The 21,964-nt window shown below is 39.4% G+C and overlaps 1 protein-coding gene across 1 annotated transcript in view; it reads left to right on the top strand.

Moving 5' to 3' along the window:
- Positions 1 to 21,964, top strand: part of IMPG1 (interphotoreceptor matrix proteoglycan 1) — a 67,478-nt gene that overhangs the window by 21,650 nt on the left and 23,864 nt on the right. The window contains exons 6-13 of the mRNA XM_072857852.1: positions 263 to 354; positions 3,375 to 3,521; positions 6,581 to 6,639; positions 8,416 to 8,436; positions 9,823 to 10,076; positions 11,549 to 11,625; positions 12,108 to 12,328; positions 12,428 to 12,645. Coding sequence (XP_072713953.1) covers positions 263 to 354; positions 3,375 to 3,521; positions 6,581 to 6,639; positions 8,416 to 8,436; positions 9,823 to 10,076; positions 11,549 to 11,625; positions 12,108 to 12,328; positions 12,428 to 12,645 — 1,089 coding nt within the window. The remainder of the gene's footprint in view (positions 1 to 262; positions 355 to 3,374; positions 3,522 to 6,580; positions 6,640 to 8,415; positions 8,437 to 9,822; positions 10,077 to 11,548; positions 11,626 to 12,107; positions 12,329 to 12,427; positions 12,646 to 21,964) is intronic.

Here is a 21,964-nt window from a genome sequence, read left to right as displayed (position 1 = left end):
TAGTCAGTAGCATTTTTGCCTTCAGTCATCCAAATGCAACGTTACTGATGTTTTGACCTGGAAAGAAAGACCATCTATTGTATAAAAAGTAGCAGCTTTACCCAAGTCATGTCACGATTACCTTTCACTGGCACAGGCTTTTGGTCAAACACACCCTCCATAAGGAAAGCTTCTCCAGTGAGCTGACACCTGACCAACAGAGAAAGGGAAGATTTTTGATGTGCAAACCTGTTCTTGCCTGATTTTACTTTAAACCCCTCAGGCTCCCCTGGCACACCCCTCTCTCCATATGCACCAGTACCTAACGGCACGCTGCTCAACGAAATTGTTAACGACACGAAGACTCCAGTGAAGGTGAGAGCAGCCTGTTTTCCTATCCTACTTTTTCACTCACCTCTTCTTTTTGAGATCAGCTAGCAGAAAAGAGGGGGAAGCCTTATAAACCGTGTTTATAAACCATGAGTGCTCCCCTCTGTTACTGCTAGAAGGACTGAAGGGTTTTAGTAGCATCTGTCCTGTACTGGAATAGTGCATGAAGTTTATTGCGTATGCGGTAGAAAATATAAAAATATGGCAACCAGCTTTTAGGCAGAGTCTTCATTCTTTTAATGAGGGGCCTGTTGCCTATTTTCCACCATTTTGTAACCTTGTTCTTCATTAAATAATGTAAAAATGCATGCCTTCTGAGCTTTCCACAACACAGGGGATAGGACTGGACCTTCTTGCCTTTTTCCTGTCAGACAGCCAGCTGTCAAACAGGGGATCTCTGCTGATGTCTCCTCAGAGCAGCCATGCAGCATGGTGCCGGGGCTACCCCCTCCTCCACAGGTTTACTGCAAATACCACAGGCCACAGGTTACGTCTGAGACAGGGGTGGGGGTGAAAGGAGGGACAGTTATTTTCCCTGTCCTGGCCACTGCTCCTGGGGGTGGCAGGGAGGTGGCCCTGGCCTCAGCGCAGCGGTGTGGCTTCAGGGAACCTTCCAGAACCTCCCTCTGGAGAGAGACCGAGGCGTCACCAGGGCCCGAGGGCCCAGGGTGGACCCTGCTGACAAGGAGCACCAGGTGGGAGCCAGCCCCTTGCATTTCCCCTCTGCTTTGCTCTGAGATTTTTTTCAATTTCTAAAAAGTTTGCCCTTTTAGAGCACCTCCTCGAAAAGCCACTCTGGGTTTTTTTCGTTGTTTGTGCATACTGGCTGTAGGAAGAGGCTCACACTGCCTCCTCCCCACTTGGGTGAGCTCAAGGTCTCTATGCTGCCGCTGCCAAGAATTTGAGGGCAGAAATGCCAGCTGAAGCCTCGCCTATCACAGCCCTGGCAAATTGGCACCGTTCTCCATCCCACCTCTGCAAGCTTCTCAGCTCTGGCACAGGAATTGCACCGGACTGATCCCAGATAAATGCTACTTTTACTGTCTGAAATGATTACATCCTCAGGATCTAAGAAAGCAAAAGAATCTTAATATTCTCAACTGTGTATTACCTACCTGTCATAGCTGTTGAAGTGAAACAGCAGACAGAATATGAGGAAAAAATGGTTTTTAAATGACTTATTTGCGATGTTTGAGACGTACCGGGATACTGGCATTAACCCGTTCCTCCATGTTATAGGTCTCCTCATTCTTTCTCGGCCCAGTCCTTTGTGACCAGCTCCCTAAAGGCTGGCTCCTCAAAAGTCATAGGGCAGCTATATAGAAAGTGCCTATTCCTTAATCTTCTGTTTGTGTGACAGAACATTACAGAATGCTCTTTCTCTAACTGATGAGCCATATTTTTATATACAGCACAAAACATAGGTTCCTTTAAAAGTGAGGCATGCTAAGGAATGACTTAGCAGAGCTGAGTTGTGCAGAATCGATGGGTGCAGAAAGCGTTCTCTCCTGTTCCACTCATTCTTTATTATATTAACATCTTATTTTCTCTCTTATACCCTGACACACTGTAACTGCACATATTTCTTGTTCTGCTTATTGTTGGAAGCTATCAAAACCTAGGTGTTATGTATGGGACAGATACCTCTAGCAGCCTCGTGCCAACCCACCTGGCAGCAGAAGTGGAAACCCCACCTCTCTGTGGGATTCAATCTGATAAGCTTGCTGCTCTTTTGGGCCAGTTTCTTCTTGATCGTTGTCTTGCTCTTGTTGTGTTTGTTTGTTTATCCAAGGTATAAAAAGCCTGGCTGAGAGTAGAATTGTCCTTGAGCAAATAAAAATATTAAATAGTGTTTAAAGAATACCAAATATCTAAGTATGGCTAGTACATATAAACATGCAATGCATATGCAGTACATGCAATAAAGAAAAACTTGTTTTGTGTTCCAAGACCTTTATATTTTTAACAGGCAAACTTTATAGAACCCTGAAAGGTTTTATTAAGAAAAAACAAAATGCTTTTTTGTGTAATAAAATACACTGACAGTGGAACGCAGGGATGGTATGTGTTAACATTAGTAACAAAATTTGTGAAGACAGACTGAGAGATTGGCAGAAGGCAGGAGTTTCCTGGGTGGCCTCTCTGCATCACCTCTTCAGGTACTTGCGTTCCAAGACTTGAAATTTGAAGCTCAGCTCTGTTTGTGAATAAGGAATATGAGATACCTCCTGATCTTAAAATTAGCAAATGTGTATTGTTATATCTAAGAGGAGTTAGGAAATCTTTCTGAATGCGCCCATAGTGGCTCTCCTCCTTGTGGCCAGCACATCATAGCCTACAAATGAATTGGCTTTTGGAGTTTAACATTATTAAAGGAAAAAATTAGTAAGTGTAGGCCAAAACTGCAAATAGTGTCAGGAAACAATAAACAAATAAGAGTACTTTTAATAGCAGTAAAGTCAGCTGCACAGTAAGTGTAACAAACACAGGTAGGGGTAATTCTACTTTATTATCAGGGAAAAACAAATGCAAGCGTCTGAACATGAAACAGTAACAGAGTCTGTCAGTCTGCTCTGGCTGACCACGGGCATTCTGAGGGTAGGATACCAACCAGCTTTTAGCATTTGCTTGTCGCTCTCCTTGCCGTCACACACTTTCCTCCACAGTGGCAAGTAAAGCTATATGACTTTAATGATGATGGAAATAAGAAGACTTGGTAACAGCCTCTGTGCAAGAAATTGCTTGATTCTCTTCATCACCTTCATTTATGCATATCAAAGGCAACTCTCAAGTCACAGTAATAGAAACTTGTTTGCAAAGGCAGAATTAAGCCAACAGGTGTGGCTAGGAACCCTCGCCTTTTCTAGGATATGGTTCAGAAAGGATATGTTTTTTTGGGGACAGGTTTAAAAGGGAACCCTTCTACGTATTAAATACTGAAATATGGGGAAAAAAATCACTTAGTTTTATTTCTCCCCTTTTTTTCCTCTCCTCTTCTTTTCCAGGAGCTGGGAACAAATACAGTCCCAGAACTGCCTGTGGAGCAAATGGTAGAATTCAGTGTCACTCTCACTGATCAGGAGTACACAGCTGAACTTAATGATCCCAACTCCCCACAGTACCAACAACTTGCTGCCAAATTTCAGCTACAGGTAAGGAGGCTGAGTGAATGCCAAAATGTTGGCTTTGTACCTTGGCTGAGATTCATAATAGGAAACTACCTTCACCATGAAACAGAACTAGAATCTACTGCCCTCATTTGAAATAGATAATTCCTGTTGTCTCAAGACCTTCAGTTTTCCTTCATGTATAGCCAGCTTTTCCCCTTGTTTAGGCCATCTGTTTAGCCACCAAGCTAAGAAGCCAACATCTTTGTCAGCAGTAGAGACTCAGATAACTGATGAAGAGTAACTTTAGGAATACCATTTGGGCTTAATCAGGAATTCATGGACAGTACTTTTTCATAATTTACTTTCTACAATAAAACTAATGAGAAATGTAATATGAATGTTAAAAGTAATTAGCTACTGTTGTCTGAACTATTCTTCAAAGGACTTCCAGTCATTTTGTTGTGCATTACCACAGTTTCTGTAAGAACTGGAACATCTGTAATGTTTTCATATAATTAATAATATTAACTGAATGTTCAGCTATCAATTTAATAGATAGCAGTTAATGACTTGAGGTTCCCAAAAGGTTTTCTTAGTAAAATTAACTAAAGCTTCTCATCAGTTTCACGAGCATTCCTTAGTGCAAGCTATTTCACTATCCTGGTTCAGTTTCAGATATGCATAGAAAAATGGTGAAGGATGTGCTGGCAGAGCTGATAAAAAGTGGCTTCTCTGGAGATTTTCAGTATTATCCTCAAACAGAACTGCCTGCAGACATTGTTTACCACACGTATAACGATGTAATTCAGCAATCTGACTTTTAAGTTATTTCATTAATTTCATTAATAAGAGGGGGTGAAATGCAAAGTTTCTTGATTGTTAAATTATTTTCCATTGTCATGAAATTTTATCCGTCACTTTAAAGAGTCCAAAGCTGTTCTTGACATGCAGTGTTGAATAGAAGATGATTTGTAGTCCAGTACCATGAAATACACCTGACGTGCTTTCCTCCAAAGATATGTCATGGAGGAGGCAGAGGGCAATCTTGATACAAGACAGTTTTACAAGTGCACTCAAAGGGTGAGAGTGAGGAGATTGGATTCAGAATTAAAACCTCATCCAGCTACATAAGCTCCTGTACAAATTCCAGAGAAGCCCTTGCAAAGGCTGGGACCGTGGAGTTCCAAGCTCAGTTTCTAACTCATTCCAGGACATGGCAAGAGGGAAGAGTTACAGCAGGTATTACAGTGCAAATATTCAGAAGTACATCTGTATACCACAACAGACATTTAAAATCACATAAAAAATGGAATGCAGATTCAGATGCTTATGCTACTCAGTGAATCAAGATTAATTTGGCAAAAGTAGGAAATAGGAAGCTACCTATGTGCATACAGTCAAAAGAAAGCATCAACTTCATTATGATATAAAGAGAACCAAGAAGAGACTGAACAGAGCCCAAGCCGAGAGTCAGCTTGCAGAACATGGCTAAAATGGGATTCAGTTGCCTAAACGTGGACATCTGGTACCATTTTAGGTGCTCCAGGTTATCCAACACATTTGCAAGGGTCTCTCAAATGAGAGAGCTGCACTCTTTTGAACCAGCAACTGAGCAGAAGATGACCTTAAGACATCTTAAATGATAGTGCTTGCCTAAGTTTAGGAAAATTAATTGCATCCTAGTGATTTAGGCCCTTAATCTCCATTACTTTCAGTGAGCATTAATCACATGAATAACATTTAAAATCTTCCCACGGTCTAATTGTTACTTCTGCACCCCTTTTACTAAGTCAGATCAAGTTCAAAATGAAGTATTTACCTCAGCTCCTTTCCTCCTATCCTCCTGCAGGAGATGGGCAAGGGGAGTGTATACGATAGACCATTTTCTGCGCTAGATTTCAGCTTCTCTTCTGCTTGCTGTGATGAAAAAGACATCTAGGCTGATACAGTGTGGCTGATACCTGATATTGTGATAATAGACTGATCTTCTGCTACTTCTTCTTCACTTAACCTATATTAGAGATGCAGAGAAAGCTGTGGGTCTGACTGCCCATTCCCTACCAGTTCTGACAAACTCTCACGCATGAATGAATGAGTTTTAAATGTATGCTGGGTTTGTACAGAATCATATAGCTAAGGAAGAGGAAAGATCTCCACATTGGTTCATATACTTTTTAAGTGATATGATGAATTAAAAGGACTTAATGCCTCAAAAGGCTTTTTCACTTCTCTTCAAGTGCTGAATTCCATCAACTCCACAGGCTTTACTCGCAGATGAAAGGCTTAGACGATGTGTTGCCTGGTACTTACCATGACCAGGAAGTGAATCAGAAAGGAACTGTGGAACTGTGTGTTTAAAAAAATCCCTTTCCTCTGACATAGTAGTTTTACATAAAATATTTCATTTGATTTAGCTGTATAAATGTCGCTACAATTGGAAAAGACCAAAAGACCAATCAGCTCGATCTCAAAACATTGTTAATTCTTGAGGTGCTGATAAAAACACTTATTATCCTGAAGTCTGAAAAAGTATATAGAATTCACCTTTTCTGCTCATTGTTTATTCTTCGTATTCTCTTCTATTCAAAACCATGTAACTGTACAATTGTTTACATTAGAATTAAAAATATATGAAGTTATTTGTACAAGACAGATAAAACTTTAATTTATAAATTTTGTCAAATAATCTAAATCTATCTGCCTTTTGTTAATATTTCTAAATAATTAACAATTTACAGTTAAGGTGACTTGAATCATGAAATTATTCATGAACCAAAACTGCTGAAAATGAGAAAAATATTTGATTCATGTTGTTTGACTTGCTCTATTATGAACTAGATTATCACTGATTTACATAATTACATTACTAAAAAAAGCTGTATTTTGTACTTCATTTTGCCTATTAACAGGTAATACAAGCAGCATATACAAACCAAATATTGTGTTTAAGTTGAGCAATGATGATACCACAAATAAGGCAGTTGAGACTGTTTCCCAAAGCTCTTTCTGAAATATGAAAAATCTTGTCTAGGTAGTCAACCTCTGCTTGCTTTTTAGTGGTAGAGCTTACACTGAATTAGTGATTTTATGTTTTTCTATAGATGCAAAAAATATTTGAGAAACTTCCAGGATTCAAAGAAATACGCGTATTAGGATTTAAGTAAGTAAGAAAATGGGACTCATTTTTCTACTGGTTACTAGGATTCTCCTCTTCTTTCTTTCCCTCCAACATGAAGACACCTATATAATAGGGGGGTGTATTGCTATAAACAGAAAATAGATTTCTGGGAACAACACAGAGACAATATGGAGAGAAGTGCAAACACATCCCGAGTGAGACTATGAGGTTTTGAATTACTAAGTAGAAGTAGCTTTGATTCCCTGAGGGGTGAAGTAATCAATAAATCCTTTGAAATTGTTTGCTAGCAACATTGTATTAAAGACTTTCTTAAATGACAAGGTAAAGAGACTTGAGTATGATTATTTTGGTGGTTATTTTTTTGTGTGTGGACCCTGTGCCCTTCATAGATCACAGTGAAGGTGCCTTGGCAAGAGAAGGTTGCAGGAGGATACATGCTCACACATATAAAACTTTTCCAATAGGTGTTTCCCAGGTGTTTCAAAATTAAAAATGTTTCATTTTTTAATAAATTTGTGTTCTGTCTTGCCATTTCTTTTAGTTTTATCTTCCTATGTTTACTGCTAATACAAGTATTTTTTCAATAGAGAATCTACAGGGGAAGAGTGGGTTCAAAAACTGAGTATTTGATATGGTTATGCTTCTGTAGATAAGAGCACATTAGGTAAAGAATCAATGGAAAAACAAATTACTAATAGTAAGAAATAACGTAAAATTGAAAGGGAATAAAAAGAGCAGGAAAAAAGACATAAATTCACATGGGCTTATAGCAGAGCATCAGGAATGTTCAGTCCTAGTAATATTTAATACATGTTGAAGAACATTAATATCACAATGCAATTTTAGACAAGAGCATACTTCTTCATAGGTTTTCTCTCTGCAAAAGTGCTGGGGGAAAGGAGAGAGAAGAGCAAAATAGAGTGAGAATTAGTTGCTTACATTTTGATAATGAACATCATAAAATAAAAAGTTGGCTACTGCAGAACAAGCAGAGAAAATCTCTAGTAACATCTCATAGTTACAACTTGCAATAACTAACCTCTTTCAATTGTGACTCCAGGAGATCTGGGATTCATTTCTGTTTAGTATCTTGGTCTTAGGAGCTGATATGAAAGTACATTCATCAATATGGAAGACCAGGATTGCTTCCCATCATCTAGTAATTTAGTTAGCTCCTGAGAGTTACAGATCAGCAAAGACAGGTGTTGCTGTCCATTCTCTATTAGCCATATTGTTACATATATTACTGGCATTTCCCACAAGGCAATATGAAAGGACAACTTTAGAGATATGCTAGAGATTTCATCAGGGAAAATAACAGGGCATTATATTACAGAAGGTCAACAGAGGCATGTCTTCCAGAGGTAATTAATAGGCCAAGTTACCCCTGTGACTAGGATCTGAGTAGGCACCATGTGTGGTAACAGTAATAGTTGCTACTACTGTCACAGGTGTTCATTGCCACCATAAAAATATAGATTAGCAATGACAGTGGTCAAATTGCACCATTTGTAGTGGGAAATAGGAAAGCAGATATTTCAAACTATCAAGGTAAAGTAAAATTCCTGTGTCCCCACTGAAAACATGGAGACTCCTGTTGTTTAGAAGGGAAAAAGTGAAATGATGGAGAGTGGGCTGTCATTTTCACACAGAGATAAAAATTATAGACGACACAGAGAAGATAAATTGTCAAAAGATTTTTATGTACGAATGATTGATTTACCAGTATACATGAATCTTTGTTTTTCTTTCTTTTGCAATCCTTTATCACACCCTTTCTTCTGTGATGAAATGAAGACAAAAGAAGGAGAAAGATGGGTAATTTTTCTGTAATTCATAATTAAGACTAATATTTTGTAGACTATTAGATGTAGATAGATACATCAATAAATGTTCTTTATCTTGATGTGACAAAGTGAATTGATTTGTGTTCTGCCTAAGTACAAAATTTGTGATATAAAGCAGCAGGGACAGCTTTTACCTTAATCTGAACGGTTCATGTAATCAAATTTTGTCAGGATCTCTCTGAAGGAAAGAAAATTGTTTGACCTAAGAAAATTCACATTCAGATGACTAAAGATCTCTGTCAGCCATAAACTGAAAGTGAAAAACAATAGGGAAACTTCATATTTAAATTTTCATTTTTGATCTGCTGTTTCCCAACTGTATTCCCATATACAGATTATCTTCAATAAGTATGTAGAATTTGATTTGTTATCTCCATTATCAGGCCAGATAGAATGGCAAAGAGACCAGTTACTAGCTTGATAAAATGCAGGGAGCTTTTGACTGGTAATACAAACAGCTACAGAGTCTGTTGTTGTTGCTGAAACATGCTGCTGGGGAATAATTTGTCTAGCAGTTCCCAGAATTTCTTTTACTCGTAGTTTAAAAGGAAGAATTGCAAGAATTCAGGAAAAGCATTAGACAATGTCATAAATGTAAATACATAGCACATACTAGATAAAGTGAAAATCTTCTCTCTCCAGTTATTTGATATTATAAAAAGCAACATAGTGGAGTGCAAATGTTTTACAATGTACTCACTATTTTTCATTTTAATTAGGTGAATTTAGCATTTATGAGAAGTGATGTATTAATAACTGTGAAAATTTGAGACTTCTGTTAAACAAGTACATCTAGGGAGAAGCACATTCATTTGGACTTGGAAAAGCTAACTCCCATCATGAAAAGCGATTTGCTTGCCACATTAGCTAACTTTCTTGCTGTTCTTCAAAGAGTAAAAGATTGCCCCAGATGTGATAGGATTTTTGCTTATCTGTAGTTTTATGAACTGTCTAATCCCTTTCCATAGGTTCCTGTATAATTAATAGGCGATTATGGCTTCTAGTAACCCCAGCATGCATTTATGACTGTTTGAACCAATAATCAATGACTTCAAACTATATTACCAGTTCTACAGATCTCTGATTAGTCAGATTAAACTGGATTATGTTAGACCATTTTTATAATTTTCTTCAATATTGGAATTTTTATTAAAAATTATGCATAGAAGAAAAACAGGTTTAGGTATAGCAAAAGTAATTTGAAGATGACAGTTTCATTAGAAAGAAGTATATCTGCATTATTTTCACAGAAGATATGTTATGGTTCAATATATTTTTGTTTGTTTGTTTGTAAGATCAGTCCTCAACCAGTAACTGATTTTGCTGCAATGGGCATTTTTGCATCTTCCCCTTGCAGATCAAGCAGCACTATAGCACGCTATGTGGTAAACTTTGAGAGAGATGGCTCAGAAATCAAAAGCGCAGTGGATGACATCTCAACTATTGGATCTAATAAGGTTGAAAATGAAAAAATTCCACTTTCTCCAAAGGAAGAGAGAGAGATATCAGCAACTAAACTCACAGTAACAGACCTTCAGCAACTGGTTGCTATAGCACTCCACGAAGACCAGTCCCTGCCAATGGACCTTGGAACACTTCAGTTTACTGATGGTCAGTAGGCAGGCCAGTGCCAGGCACAAGTATGAACCTTGCCCTTTCAAACTGATGCAATTTCAGTAAGGTCTCCTTTGCTTCTCTAACAGATTGTTTTCATTTGATGTGTCCCATTCTCATAAATGTATAACATCCAAAGGATGCACAGATCTAAGTTAAATTTTATAGCAAAATGTACCTTTATAATTATACAGCCTAACTTTCAGTCATATTGGAAGATCTATTTTTCTTGATTGTTTGTTTAGAAAAGCTGGATATTTTGCACACTAAGACAAATAAGAGGGGAAAAAAAATAACTGTGAATATTCACTATATTATTTTAATTTCCCAGTATGGACAGTCTCCTTTATTTAATAAGACAAAAAGTTAAGGCTTCCTCTAACTTAAATTTAGTTTTCTGAAAGCTAAGTCTCAATTGTAAGCAAGCCATCTAACTTCCCAGTGAAGTCAGAGACACACACACACCTTAAAGAGCATTTGATCCCAAGCTAAAATCGGTGGTGTGAATCTCACTGTAAAGGTGAATTTTGCTCTCTGAAACACAGAGGAAGTGTAGATGACAAGCTGGGTGTGAAGACCTCCAGCAGAAGGTTGAAGGGCTGCATCCTGTTCAGTAATCCAGCTAATAAATATCCCCTTCTAGTCCATCAATGATTTTTTCAAAGCTAGCATAGCCCTAGTTTTGGGGCGGTGGGTTAAAAATGGGGAAAATAATTTTAAATATTTTTTAATATGTATATTTACCAAAACAATCTTAAAAAAACACACCAAATTTTAGCTGTAGTGTTTCATTTACAAACAGCAGCTTTTTCTTGCAAAAAAAAAAATTTAGATGAAGTAATACTTTCTGTAAGAGTAAAATGTTATATTTTAATGTAGATCAAAAGTCCCAAGAAAAAAATTAATGGATATAGAACACTTTAATAATAACTATTTTAATCAACTTTTTCCCACTAGTTATTAAAAATAACCAGTTTTAGAAAAACAGCTTGCATGCAAATATATTTAAAGAGCTCCTCTGAAGGGGTGAAGGGAGCAACTGGGCACCAAAGCCAAAACACTGAGAGTAACAATGGCGTGGACTCTGGGTAAAACTGAAAAGAATTTAGGCTTAATGAACAGCACAGTATAATGAGTCATCATAGCCCATGTGGATTTAACTGAGCGGTTCATACTTCAGCTGATTTTAAGCATTCATCCATGGTTCAGCTCTCTGCAGAACTACCCCATTTATACTAAATAAAGAGTACAAAGAATACTGCATATAAAATTCCTGTTTTCCTCATAATTGAAAGTTTAAATGGAAATTTATGCCTCTTTCTTCTTAACATGGATTTTTAAAGTAATTTTTTGATGGAGATTAGTTTTAATACTGGCTTTTGCTGAGTTTATGTGTTTTGATCAGTTTTCAGTGTGCTACTGCTGAAATATCATGCTTTCGCTCTCTAATTTTTTTTTTCTTTTTGCAGAATCTATTATACCACCTAGTGATTTTGATAATGATATCCAGGGCATGGTCACTATTCCTCTGGCAGGCCCTGATTTGGTAAGTTAATACTGGTTCTTACATTTATTTATTTCAAATGAAATTAAACAGTGTTAGGATGTACATAAATATACAGAAAAAGGCCTTTATGCTAAAATACATATCTGCCTTTTATAAATGCTGTAAGGATTAATGTTGTGGTGTTATGCTGCAACAGAGATACTGTTTAGAGCATTTACAGGTGAATATTACTGCTTGATTTCCTTTTCCAGTTTTAATTACAAAGTAAACAGTGTCTCACAAGTTCAGTAGTACATCTCAATGACAGAAGGAGAGCAATTTACAGGGATAGTGAAAGTCATCTTTCTTTGACCATTTTCAAATTACAGGCACTGTGATTAGGATCACATGCACAAGCCAAACATTTTATACATCCCATGACTTCATGCTGAGTTAGCTGTTTGCAAGCTCCTATGGCTAAAGATTATTGGCTTTTTAAGTTAAACATAATAATGAAAGCTGTTTTTTGAAAACTTTTTCAGGAGGACTCCATGAGTATGGAACTCCCACTAGGCTACCCCAGCCCAGCAACAGTAGACCAAACAGGAGACATCTTGATCAATGAATTTACAACCGGAATCCCTGTGCTAAGTGGAGAGATCAGTGCCCCTGAAGACTTTAATAATTTTGTTTCATCTGAACCTGTGTTCCCTACAAAACCCTCCAGAGAACCATTTCAGGACAAATCTTCTCCAGACACAGAAGATACCGCTACTGACCACCAAAGTTTCACAGTGCCTTTCAATGCTCTGGGTAGCACTAGCAGTCCTCCAAAACCAGAGGATTTCTATTTGCCTCCTCCAGCAGATGATTCTGCTAGCAATGACTTAATCACCGATGGCTATGAGTTTCCAACGGAGCAGGCTACCACACTGGCAGTTTATATCACAGGTAGCTTTACCCCACCTAATCTCCTGCAAGCTGGAGATGAGAGTAGTGAAGCTGAGGAGAAGAAAGAACTGAATGATATAATAGAACCACCTTTCAAGGAAACTGACCAAGACAGTCTGTCTGGACAAGGTAAGACACAAAAGATTTTTCCGTAAGAGCGAGTAGGAGACATCCAGTTGTTACTACACATACAGTCACGTATAAGTACAGTAAGCATTCCTTTCAGTTGTGACGGAAATTTTTCTGGACCATCAAAGGTGAAAAATTTACATTTCTGATGCCCACTTCAAGAAAATCCTGATGTACCTAACTTCAAGGTTGTCAAAGCAAAAAAAAAAAACAACCAACCCAACCCAACAACAAATGCCTAAGGATAAGGCACACTTTCTACAGGGTATTATGGTAAAAGTTCAAAAAGTCAGAGCAAAAAGACATGTCAGGGGAAAAAAAAAAAAGGAAATCCCAGGCTAACACAAAAAATTCTGGTATTTACAACATGAAAATTACTTTTGGTTCTACAGACAGATCTGGATGATAGCAGCAAGAATATAACGAAATTATTCCAAGCAAAGAGTACCATGGCTCAGAAAAGTTTACATATCTACAGGTCTGGTGAATGTGAAAAACTTTTAAAATTTTCTGTTTTCGATGTTTGTTTATTCAGTTTTATCCATACAGTAGGGTTTTTTAGAGGCACCCAGATATATGAGAAAAAAAACATAATAAATCAAAAAAGTATATACATATATATGTCTGGGTGGAGAAAAGTCATTATAATTTAGCCTTTAAAATGAAAAATACATGATAGACATGTTTCCCACAGTTATCAGAAAAGTGTTGACCTGCAGATGAAAAAAAGTTCAGTAAAATATCATAGGGTCATCGTTAGGGCACAGGCAAGTTATGCTTTCCCCTAGAACAGCAAAATGTCAATAAGGCTGCTGCCTCCATCACCACCCTCAGCAGCTTGGAAAGCCATGCTAGACACTGTGGAGAACTGTGGTATGGGGGTAACTGGATTTTATGGGGCAGCAGCCTCCACTGGCAAAGCAGCGAGAGCACGGTTCCTGCCATTGCCCTCTATGTGTCCCAGCTCTTGTCTGCTCCCCAACTTGGCCTCACCAACTCAGCATTAGGTCAGTAAACTTTAATTTTACTTACACTTCTAAGAAGCCTGTGCTAGCTGTGCGAGATGCAAGAGGTCACTACAAACTCATGGGAGGAATTAGTTCTTTGATGAATATTCAGATGTGCTTTGTCTCAGATTTTTAACTGACCCTCTCAACAGAAAAGCAGAGGGCAGGTGAGAACTTCATAGGAATCAGCAGGATTCTCCGAAGTTCCCACGTAGCCTTTAAGCAATACTAAAAAAATCTGCAAAGCAAAACAAACAAAAAACAAATTCAGTGGTAAAATTCCCACATCAGCTTGCACAATCACACTCAGTGCTTCTGGATCCCCAAGAATGTCATGCTCAAAGCTTGTAAGTTTGCTCCCTGCTTCAGGGAAGTCCCCTGCTCCCATAGGAGGCTCTACTTTGTCCCTGTTCTGCCAGCTCCCTCCTTGCTCAGTCCTTGGCCTTTCATGTCCCACCCTGCACTCCAGAAGCCTCTTGGAGTGAGCATAATGAACCCTCCTCCCCCTTTCAAGATGTTCCTCCTGAGCCAGCATGCCCAGAAACAGCAAAAAGGCACCTTCATCCCTGCTACTAAGCCGCATCCTGTAAGGCAAGCAGGCAATGTTTGATCCTTCGCAATGGGCCCACACAGCAGAAATGTGAGGGGGGGATGCCCGTGTAGTGTACTGTCTATAGTATTGTTCTTTCTGGATCCAGTAAATAACAAGATCAGCATTTTAAAGAATAAAGAATGTAAAAGCTGCCACTTGGGATCATATGCTAATCAGCTCCGGACAGGGAAGAGCATAGTATATTCCACGGTCATGTTGTTGTACCTGGTAGTTTATGTACTAAGACCTTCCTGTTCTATAGTCTTGCCTTTATACACAGAGTTCTGAAGTGAGAGAAAGGCAAATACTTTATGATTAGCAGAGTGACTTAAAGATCAGAAAATCACTTCTTATAAGAATCAATTGTGAAATGTTCCTGAAAATAAAGTTTATGATGATGAGTGTTAACTATTTTCAAATGCATGCTGAGAAGTCTTGTAGTGCTACTGATAAAAGTACAGCATACCTTCAAATAACAGTACAGCATACTTTTAAATAACATTCATAACTATGGAAAAGTGTTACATTTGCAGGGGAAAGTCATATGCATTTTTCATTCTATTCACTCATTGGGTTATTGCCAGTGCCCAAAGAACATGGAATTGTTCGCATAAAGAGGTGTGGATATTCTGTAAGTGCAGGTCTGATCTTGTAAGCACCTGGTACTGACCCTTTAAACACTGTTGGATATTTAGGTTGGAACCTGTCAATCTGCAAAACAGAATGAACTGCTTAGAGCTGTAAAAAAAACTTCCCCAAAATAAGGCCCACTATCTTGTTCCTCCTTGTTGAACACGTTATGAACACAAGCACTAGAATATAAGAATTCCATCATAATCTCTGCAACTGAGTAGAAGGAGAAAAAAGATTGTTCCCTTCTAAAAAGAAGGGATGCTGTGTTAGCAATGACACAAAGCTGTAATTATATTTGCTTAAAATCTTATAGTACACAAAACATACTGCATGCTTAACAGAAGAGAGATGTTGAAAATCTATTTACTGAGTTCTTAAATGAGTAAATAGTGTATACTCTTTAAAACTTTTTCTCTTTTTATAGCTTTTTCAGTTCTGGAAGTCCTGTGTACAGCACCCCCTGTATTCTTTTATTTCCCTAGATGTTGCATATTTCATAGGAACTGATAGAATTTGATCCAGAAATTCAGGACTTAACAACATTTATGACAGAGGTTTTATTAAAATCAACAGTGTCGGTGATATTAATTTTAATATGGCAAGCAGAATTCCTCACTAGCAGGTACAGAATTTTTCACACTTTTTGCCTGGCTACATTTCATAGCTGTGTTTCTTAGTAATATTAAAAAAAAAAAACCACAAAACACTTTTAACTGTTGCCGGTTTGAAACTGCAGGAACTACTTAGACAGTGCTATATAAGATTGGACAGAGGGACAGGGTTTAAACAGTTGCCTGCAATTCTACTACATTAATTTCCAGCCATTTCCCCACCCTACAGTCCAGAAGATGGAGCAAGTTTTCTTCATCACATGTTTAGACCTTTAAATTGACTCTTCTATACCACGAAAGGAAGAGCTGGCTAGCAGAAATAATGTAGTTTGAGATTGTTTTAGGTGTCCTCACCAGCTGTATGTTTCACAGATGGACTTTATTGCATTGGTTATCACACGTGTGTAACTACAGGCTGAACATTACTACAGATTCCTGAACACTAAATGCCTACAACCTACACCAACTACTTTAATTGTGCCTACCTGATGTCACTGAGAAAGCAATAAAAAAAAAATTCTTTCACAGCTCCCAAAGAGATAATCAGACTCAGCCTCACACATACAAATAAACAAAGTTCTGCATACAACATCTAGGGAAAGGAGAGTAAAAAACAGATGAGGGACAAGGATTCAAACTAACAAGAGGTGTTATTTTAAGCCATGCAGGCTGGGATTTGTCAGGCTTGGGCAGACAGTGGGAGGAATGAGCCCAGAGCAGGTGCGAAGCTTCTTTCAGATGGTACTGTGCTCCTTCTGGGCAGTGATCCTGTCCATGGGCAGTAAAGAGCAGGCCAGTGAGGATTAGACAGTCGTGCTGGCCAAATGGTGATGGCACTTATTCCACCCCTTGAAGTAGCCCAGAACTACTAGGAAGTTGCTAAGCTGTCTTTAAAGTAAGCCTAACCTTTGAATTTCAAATTCTGTTTTGAGATTTTTCAATAGCATTAAGAGAAAAAACCTGGTACAAATTTCCAGACCTCTTCCTGAAAAGTTCTGAAATGCCTGGATCGGATGTCGTGATTTAAACATTTGACTACTCAAAAAGGTTTTTCTTTGCTGTAGCACCTTGAAAATCTAATCTATTTCCCTTTTCCGTTTGGCAACCAGTGCAAAAAATCTGCTTTTTTTCTACTGTCTGAGATGATACCTGTTCAGCGTTCTCTAGCATTCCTCTTTCTTCTTCATATTTTTTTCCCCTCTGGAGTTAACTCATCAATATCTCTTCTGTATGGTTAAGTTTCTTCTCCCTCTCTTTGCATTCTTCCTGTGACTCTATCTAAAGCAGTATGAACATTCAGAAAGGAAGCCACTTGAGTAACATATTAGACAGATTGTTATTTCAAAAACCAAGAAAATTTCGGCAGTAAAACAAAGCAAATAAATGTATAAACTGATAAAAGAGTTCATTAAGTATGTAACAACAATAATGATATACTTTTACTTCCTAAACAGTAAGAAGAATTTTAATTTGTATTTGTTTTAATTGTAGCTACTAACAAATTATACAATCCAGGTAAATGGTTATCCCAAAATCCTGACCATCATGGAGGAAGCAATATTTCTGGAGAAGTTATTCCAGAAGCATAGAACAAAATAAAGATAGCAGTAAAATACTTCAGCTATTCTGTTGTACTACAACTCAGTCTCACCAGCCTGGATCACCCTCAAGCTCTCAAGAAAGACTCTGAGAGAAGACGACTCTGCAGGGTGTATCACAGAGTTGTTTCTGTGAGAAAAAAACACTGATGAGGAGTAGATGGTGGTCTTATCTCTGTATGTGTAACTGATAAGAACCTCATTAATTTCCATAATTGCTCTCATGTTCACACAGCCTTGTTGTGAGTGGTCCCCTTTGATATCTTCCTCCTGCCCAACAGTTAATTTGGTTGTGCACTCCTCACTCACTACTATTGCTAAGCAATCTCTAAAAAAACTCGGTTTTCTGGATGTTTGGGGATTCTTTCTGCCTCTGCTTCATCCCCAGCTGCCTAAGCACCATCAGTGCTTAGCATAGCTTTCTATTTGGCATAACCAGCATTGTCATGGAAAAGAAAACCCCATTACTTCTTGCAAGAACCGCTCTGGATGTTCCCAGGATCGGAATTCACCCATTCTTTGTGCCAGGAATGCTCACCAGTTTTTTCACATCGATGGTTATACAGGGTAAGAACTCCTCTGTTTCCTTTCATGTTTTTCTGGTTTTCTTATGTTTTCTTTGACCATAAACTGACAGGCTTTTCTCAACATTCTCCCCCATCAGCTCCTCTCTGTGCCCTTTCACTTGTTGCTTGCCACTTCAGATGTGCAAAGAATGCTTTTCATGGAGGTGCCGCTTCAGTCTGATGCTTGGAGAAGTGAACAGGTAGGTCTAGCTACGTGATTTTCTCAAACTTTATATATGATATTGATTAGCCTAAAAGTTACCTGTGAATTGAAGATGAAGCTGAATGCAAAAGTTTCAGCAGGCCCCTATTAGGATATGTCAGATTTAACAAAAAGTTCATAGTATGTTAAAGTTAGAATTGCACACTCGGAGTACTACAGGTATCGTGAAGAGTCCTAAAGATACGAGACTATGTGATTAGCATAGGGCCAAAATTTAATGACAGTCTGCTGCTCAGCTATCTCCATGCTGGGTACAGCAGGAACAACCTGAGTAGAACAAAGCCTGCATCACATCTTCAAAACATACTTAAAAGTGCTAAAATGAAATGACTAATCCAAGAAAAAGGTATGAGAGAAACAGAGTACTACCTATTTTCCCAATTTAGCACATCACTTGTTTAAATTATTAAACTATCCAATCACTTCAGTTCAGTTTTACTTTAAGGTTAAGCTTTGCTTCCTTCAAATATGATTTCTTATTCATGCCCCCCCAAATATGCAATATAATTGCACATTAACCAAAACAAGTGAAACTTTACTTTATATGCAATTGGTAATTCCAATGACTCATTGAAATTACTGTGTGAAGTACAGAAAACAGTTTATATTTCTGCTAAGAAAATTTGCTAATCCAGAGGCAAATCTTCGGAGCTACATGTATAATGGAAAAATGTAATGCCTCATTCTCTACCGATATAGATAGCAGGAAGATATACTTCAGTGCTCTGCCACTTGTTCACTCACACTTTTTACTCTGAAGCCTCTTCCCCAGATGCAGGCACACATTGCTATCCCATTGTTTCCACAGGTGCACACCTGCACCAGATGCTCATATTCTGCACACACACTTGGGGTTTCTCGCTCACACAGTCATCACTGTTGCTAGTAAACTCCATTGCTCCTGCAGCTAATTCTCATGTACCTCACATGCTGCGTTTTAGGCTCTCAAAGCTAACCATCCTTCAGCACCTCTGGTTTTCCAAATGCTGTCACTTCTCCTATAATTAGCATTCCCTGATGATTGTCCCTTTCCTTGTTCAATGCTATTTCACTCCAAACTAATCATCTCCCTCCAAATTCATCATAATACTGCTGACTTAAAATCAGCCCAATACTCAAAACTTAAGCATTTCATTCGTTGCAGGTAACCCTCCAATACAAGCGAGATGTTAACATATGTAATACAGGCTTTCATACATTCCAGTCTTAGATCCCATCTTGTGTTAAAATCAATCCATGATCACCTTTCTGCTTGTGTACAGAGACAAGATTCAAAGCTGAAAAATAGCACATTAATGTCCTGAATAAAATTATTTAAAAACCTGTGACCAATGCAGTAGTAAAATAAAAAAAATATTTTAAAAGAAATAATACAGATTTTTAGGCTGAGGGTGTAAGATTACCCTTTGCCAGGTTATAAGTGAATGAAGCTAATCAAGTTTACATGTCATATACTCCAGTTGGAACAAATATCAGGTAAAGTGGCACTGCTGAGACTAACATGCCCTAAATGATGCATTTCCTTCACTCATTAAAAATCCTTGGTCTTGCTAGAAATGCTGGCTTTGAGAAATAACCTGTTATGATCAAATGGTAGTAAAATTTTGATTTTCTAAAATTATTACCATCATTTCTTCAGAGGATTCAGTATCCTTCCAGCATAAGAAGGTCCATTTTTGCTCAGCCTGGTGTTTTTCATAGAAACATAGAATCATTTAGGTTGGAAAAGACCTCTAAGATCATTAAGTCCAACTGTTCACCTAGCACTGTCAAGTCCACCACTAAACCATGTCCCTAAGCACCACATCTACACATCTTTTACATACCTCCAGGGATGGTGACTCAACCACTTCCCTGGGCAGCCTGTTCCAATGCTGGACAACCCTTTCGGTGAAGGAATTTGTCCTAATAGCCAACCTAAACCTCCCCTGGCACAACTTGAGGCCATTTCCTCTTGTCCTATGGCTTGTTACTTGGGAGAAGAGACCAACACCCACCTTGCTACAACCTCCTTTCAGGTAATTGTAGAGAGCGGTAAGGTCTCCCCTTAGCCTCCACTTCTCCAGGCTAAACAACCCCAGTTCCTTCAGCTGCTTCTCATAAGACTTCTGCTCTAGACCCTTCACCAGCTTCGTTGCCCTTCTCTGGACAGGCTCCAGCACCTCACTGTCTCTCTTGTCGTGAGGGGCCCAAAACTGAACACAGTAGTCGAGGTGCGGCCTCACCAGTGCCGAGTACAGGGGGATGATCACTTCCCTAGTCCTGCTGGCCACACTATTTCTGATACAAGCCAGGATGCTATTGGCCTTCTTGGCCACCTGGGCACACTGCCAACTCATATTCAGCTGTCAACCAACACCCCCAGGTCCTTTTCCACCAGGCAGCTTTCCAGGCACTCTTCCCCAAGCCTGTAGCGTTGCATGGGATTGTTGTGACCCAGGTGCAGGACCCAGCACTTAGCCTTGTCAAATCTCATACGATCAGCCTTGGCCCATCAATCCAGCCTGTTTAGATCCCTCTGTAGAACCTTCCTACCCTCCAGCAAATCAACACTCCTGCCCAACTTGGTGTCATCTGCAAACTTACTAAGGGTGCACTCGATCCCCTCATCCAGATCATTGATAAAGATATTAAACAGAACCGGCCCCAATACTGAGCCCTGGGGAACACCACTTGTGACCGGCCACCAACTGGATTTACCTCCATTCGCCAGAACACTTTGGGCCTGGCCATCCAGACAGTTTTTTTATCCAACAAAGCATATACCTGTCCAAGCCATGAGCAGCCATTTTCTCCAGGAGAATGCTGTGGGAAACCGTGTCAAAGGCTTTACTGAAGTCTAGATAGACAACATCCACAGCCTTTCCCTCATCCAGTAAGCAGGTCACCTTGTCATAGAAGGAGATCAGGTTAGTCAAGCAGGACCTGCCTTTCATAAACCCATGCTGACTGGGCCTGATCACCTGCTGGTCCTGCACGTGCTACATGATGGCTCTCAAGATGATCTGCTCCATAACCTTCCCCGGCACCGACGTCAGACTGACAGACCTGTAGTTCCCTGGATCCTTCTTCTGGCCCCCCTTGTAGATGGGCATCACATTTGCTAATCTCCAGTCAACCGGGACCTCCCCGGTTAGCCAGGACTGCTGATAAAAGGATTGAAAGTAGCTTGGTGAGCACTTCTGCCAGCTCCCTCACTACCCTTGGATGGATCCCATCCAGCCCCATAGACTTCTGTGTGTCTAAGTGGTATAGCAGGTTGCTAACCATTTCCCCTTGGATTATGGGGGCTTCCTTCTGCTCCCTGTCTTCCAGCTCAGGGGGCTGGGTACCCCAAGAACAACTGGTCTTACCATTAAAGACTGAGGCAAAGAAGGCGTTAAGTACCTTACCCTTCTCCTCATCCTTTGTCACTATGTTTCCCCCCAGATCCAATAAAGGATGGAGATTCTCCTTAGCCCTCCTTTTGTTGGTAATGTATTTATAGAAACATTTTTTATTACCTTTTACAGCAGTAGCCAGATTAAGTTCTAGTTGGGCTTTGGCCCTTCTAATTTTCTCCCTGCAGAACCTCACAACATCTTGTAGAGCTCCTGAGTTGCCTGCCCCTTCTTCCAAAGGTCATAAACTCTCCTTTTTTCCCTGAGTTCCAGCCAGAGCTCTCTGTTCAGCCAGGCCAGTCTTCTTCCCCGCCGGCTCGCCTTTCGGCACATGGGGATGGCCTGCTCCTGTGTCTTTCACATTTCCTTCTTGAAGAATGTCCAGCCTCCCTGGACTCCTTTGCCCTTCAGGACTGCCTCCCAAGGGACTCTGTCAACCAGGCTCCTAAACAGGCCAAAGTCTGCCCTCTGGAAGCCCAAGGGAGCAGTTCTGCTGACCCCCCTCCGTACTTCTCCAAGAATCAAAATCTCTATCATTTCTTGATCACTATGCCCAAGACAGCCTCCAACCGTCACATCACCCACAAGTCCTTCTCTGTTCACAAACAACAGGTCCAGCGGGGTGCCTTCCCTAGTTGGCTCACTCACCAGCTGTGTCAGGAAGTTATCTTCCACACACTCCAGGAACCTCCTAGACTGTTTCCTCTCT

This window comes from Ciconia boyciana, chromosome 3, assembly GCF_034638445.1.
Source record: "Ciconia boyciana chromosome 3, ASM3463844v1, whole genome shotgun sequence".
Classification (NCBI taxonomy): Eukaryota; Metazoa; Chordata; class Aves; order Ciconiiformes; family Ciconiidae; genus Ciconia; species Ciconia boyciana.
The sequence above is the reverse complement of the archived record's forward strand: the minus strand, read 5'-3'. Positions and strand labels throughout refer to the sequence as shown.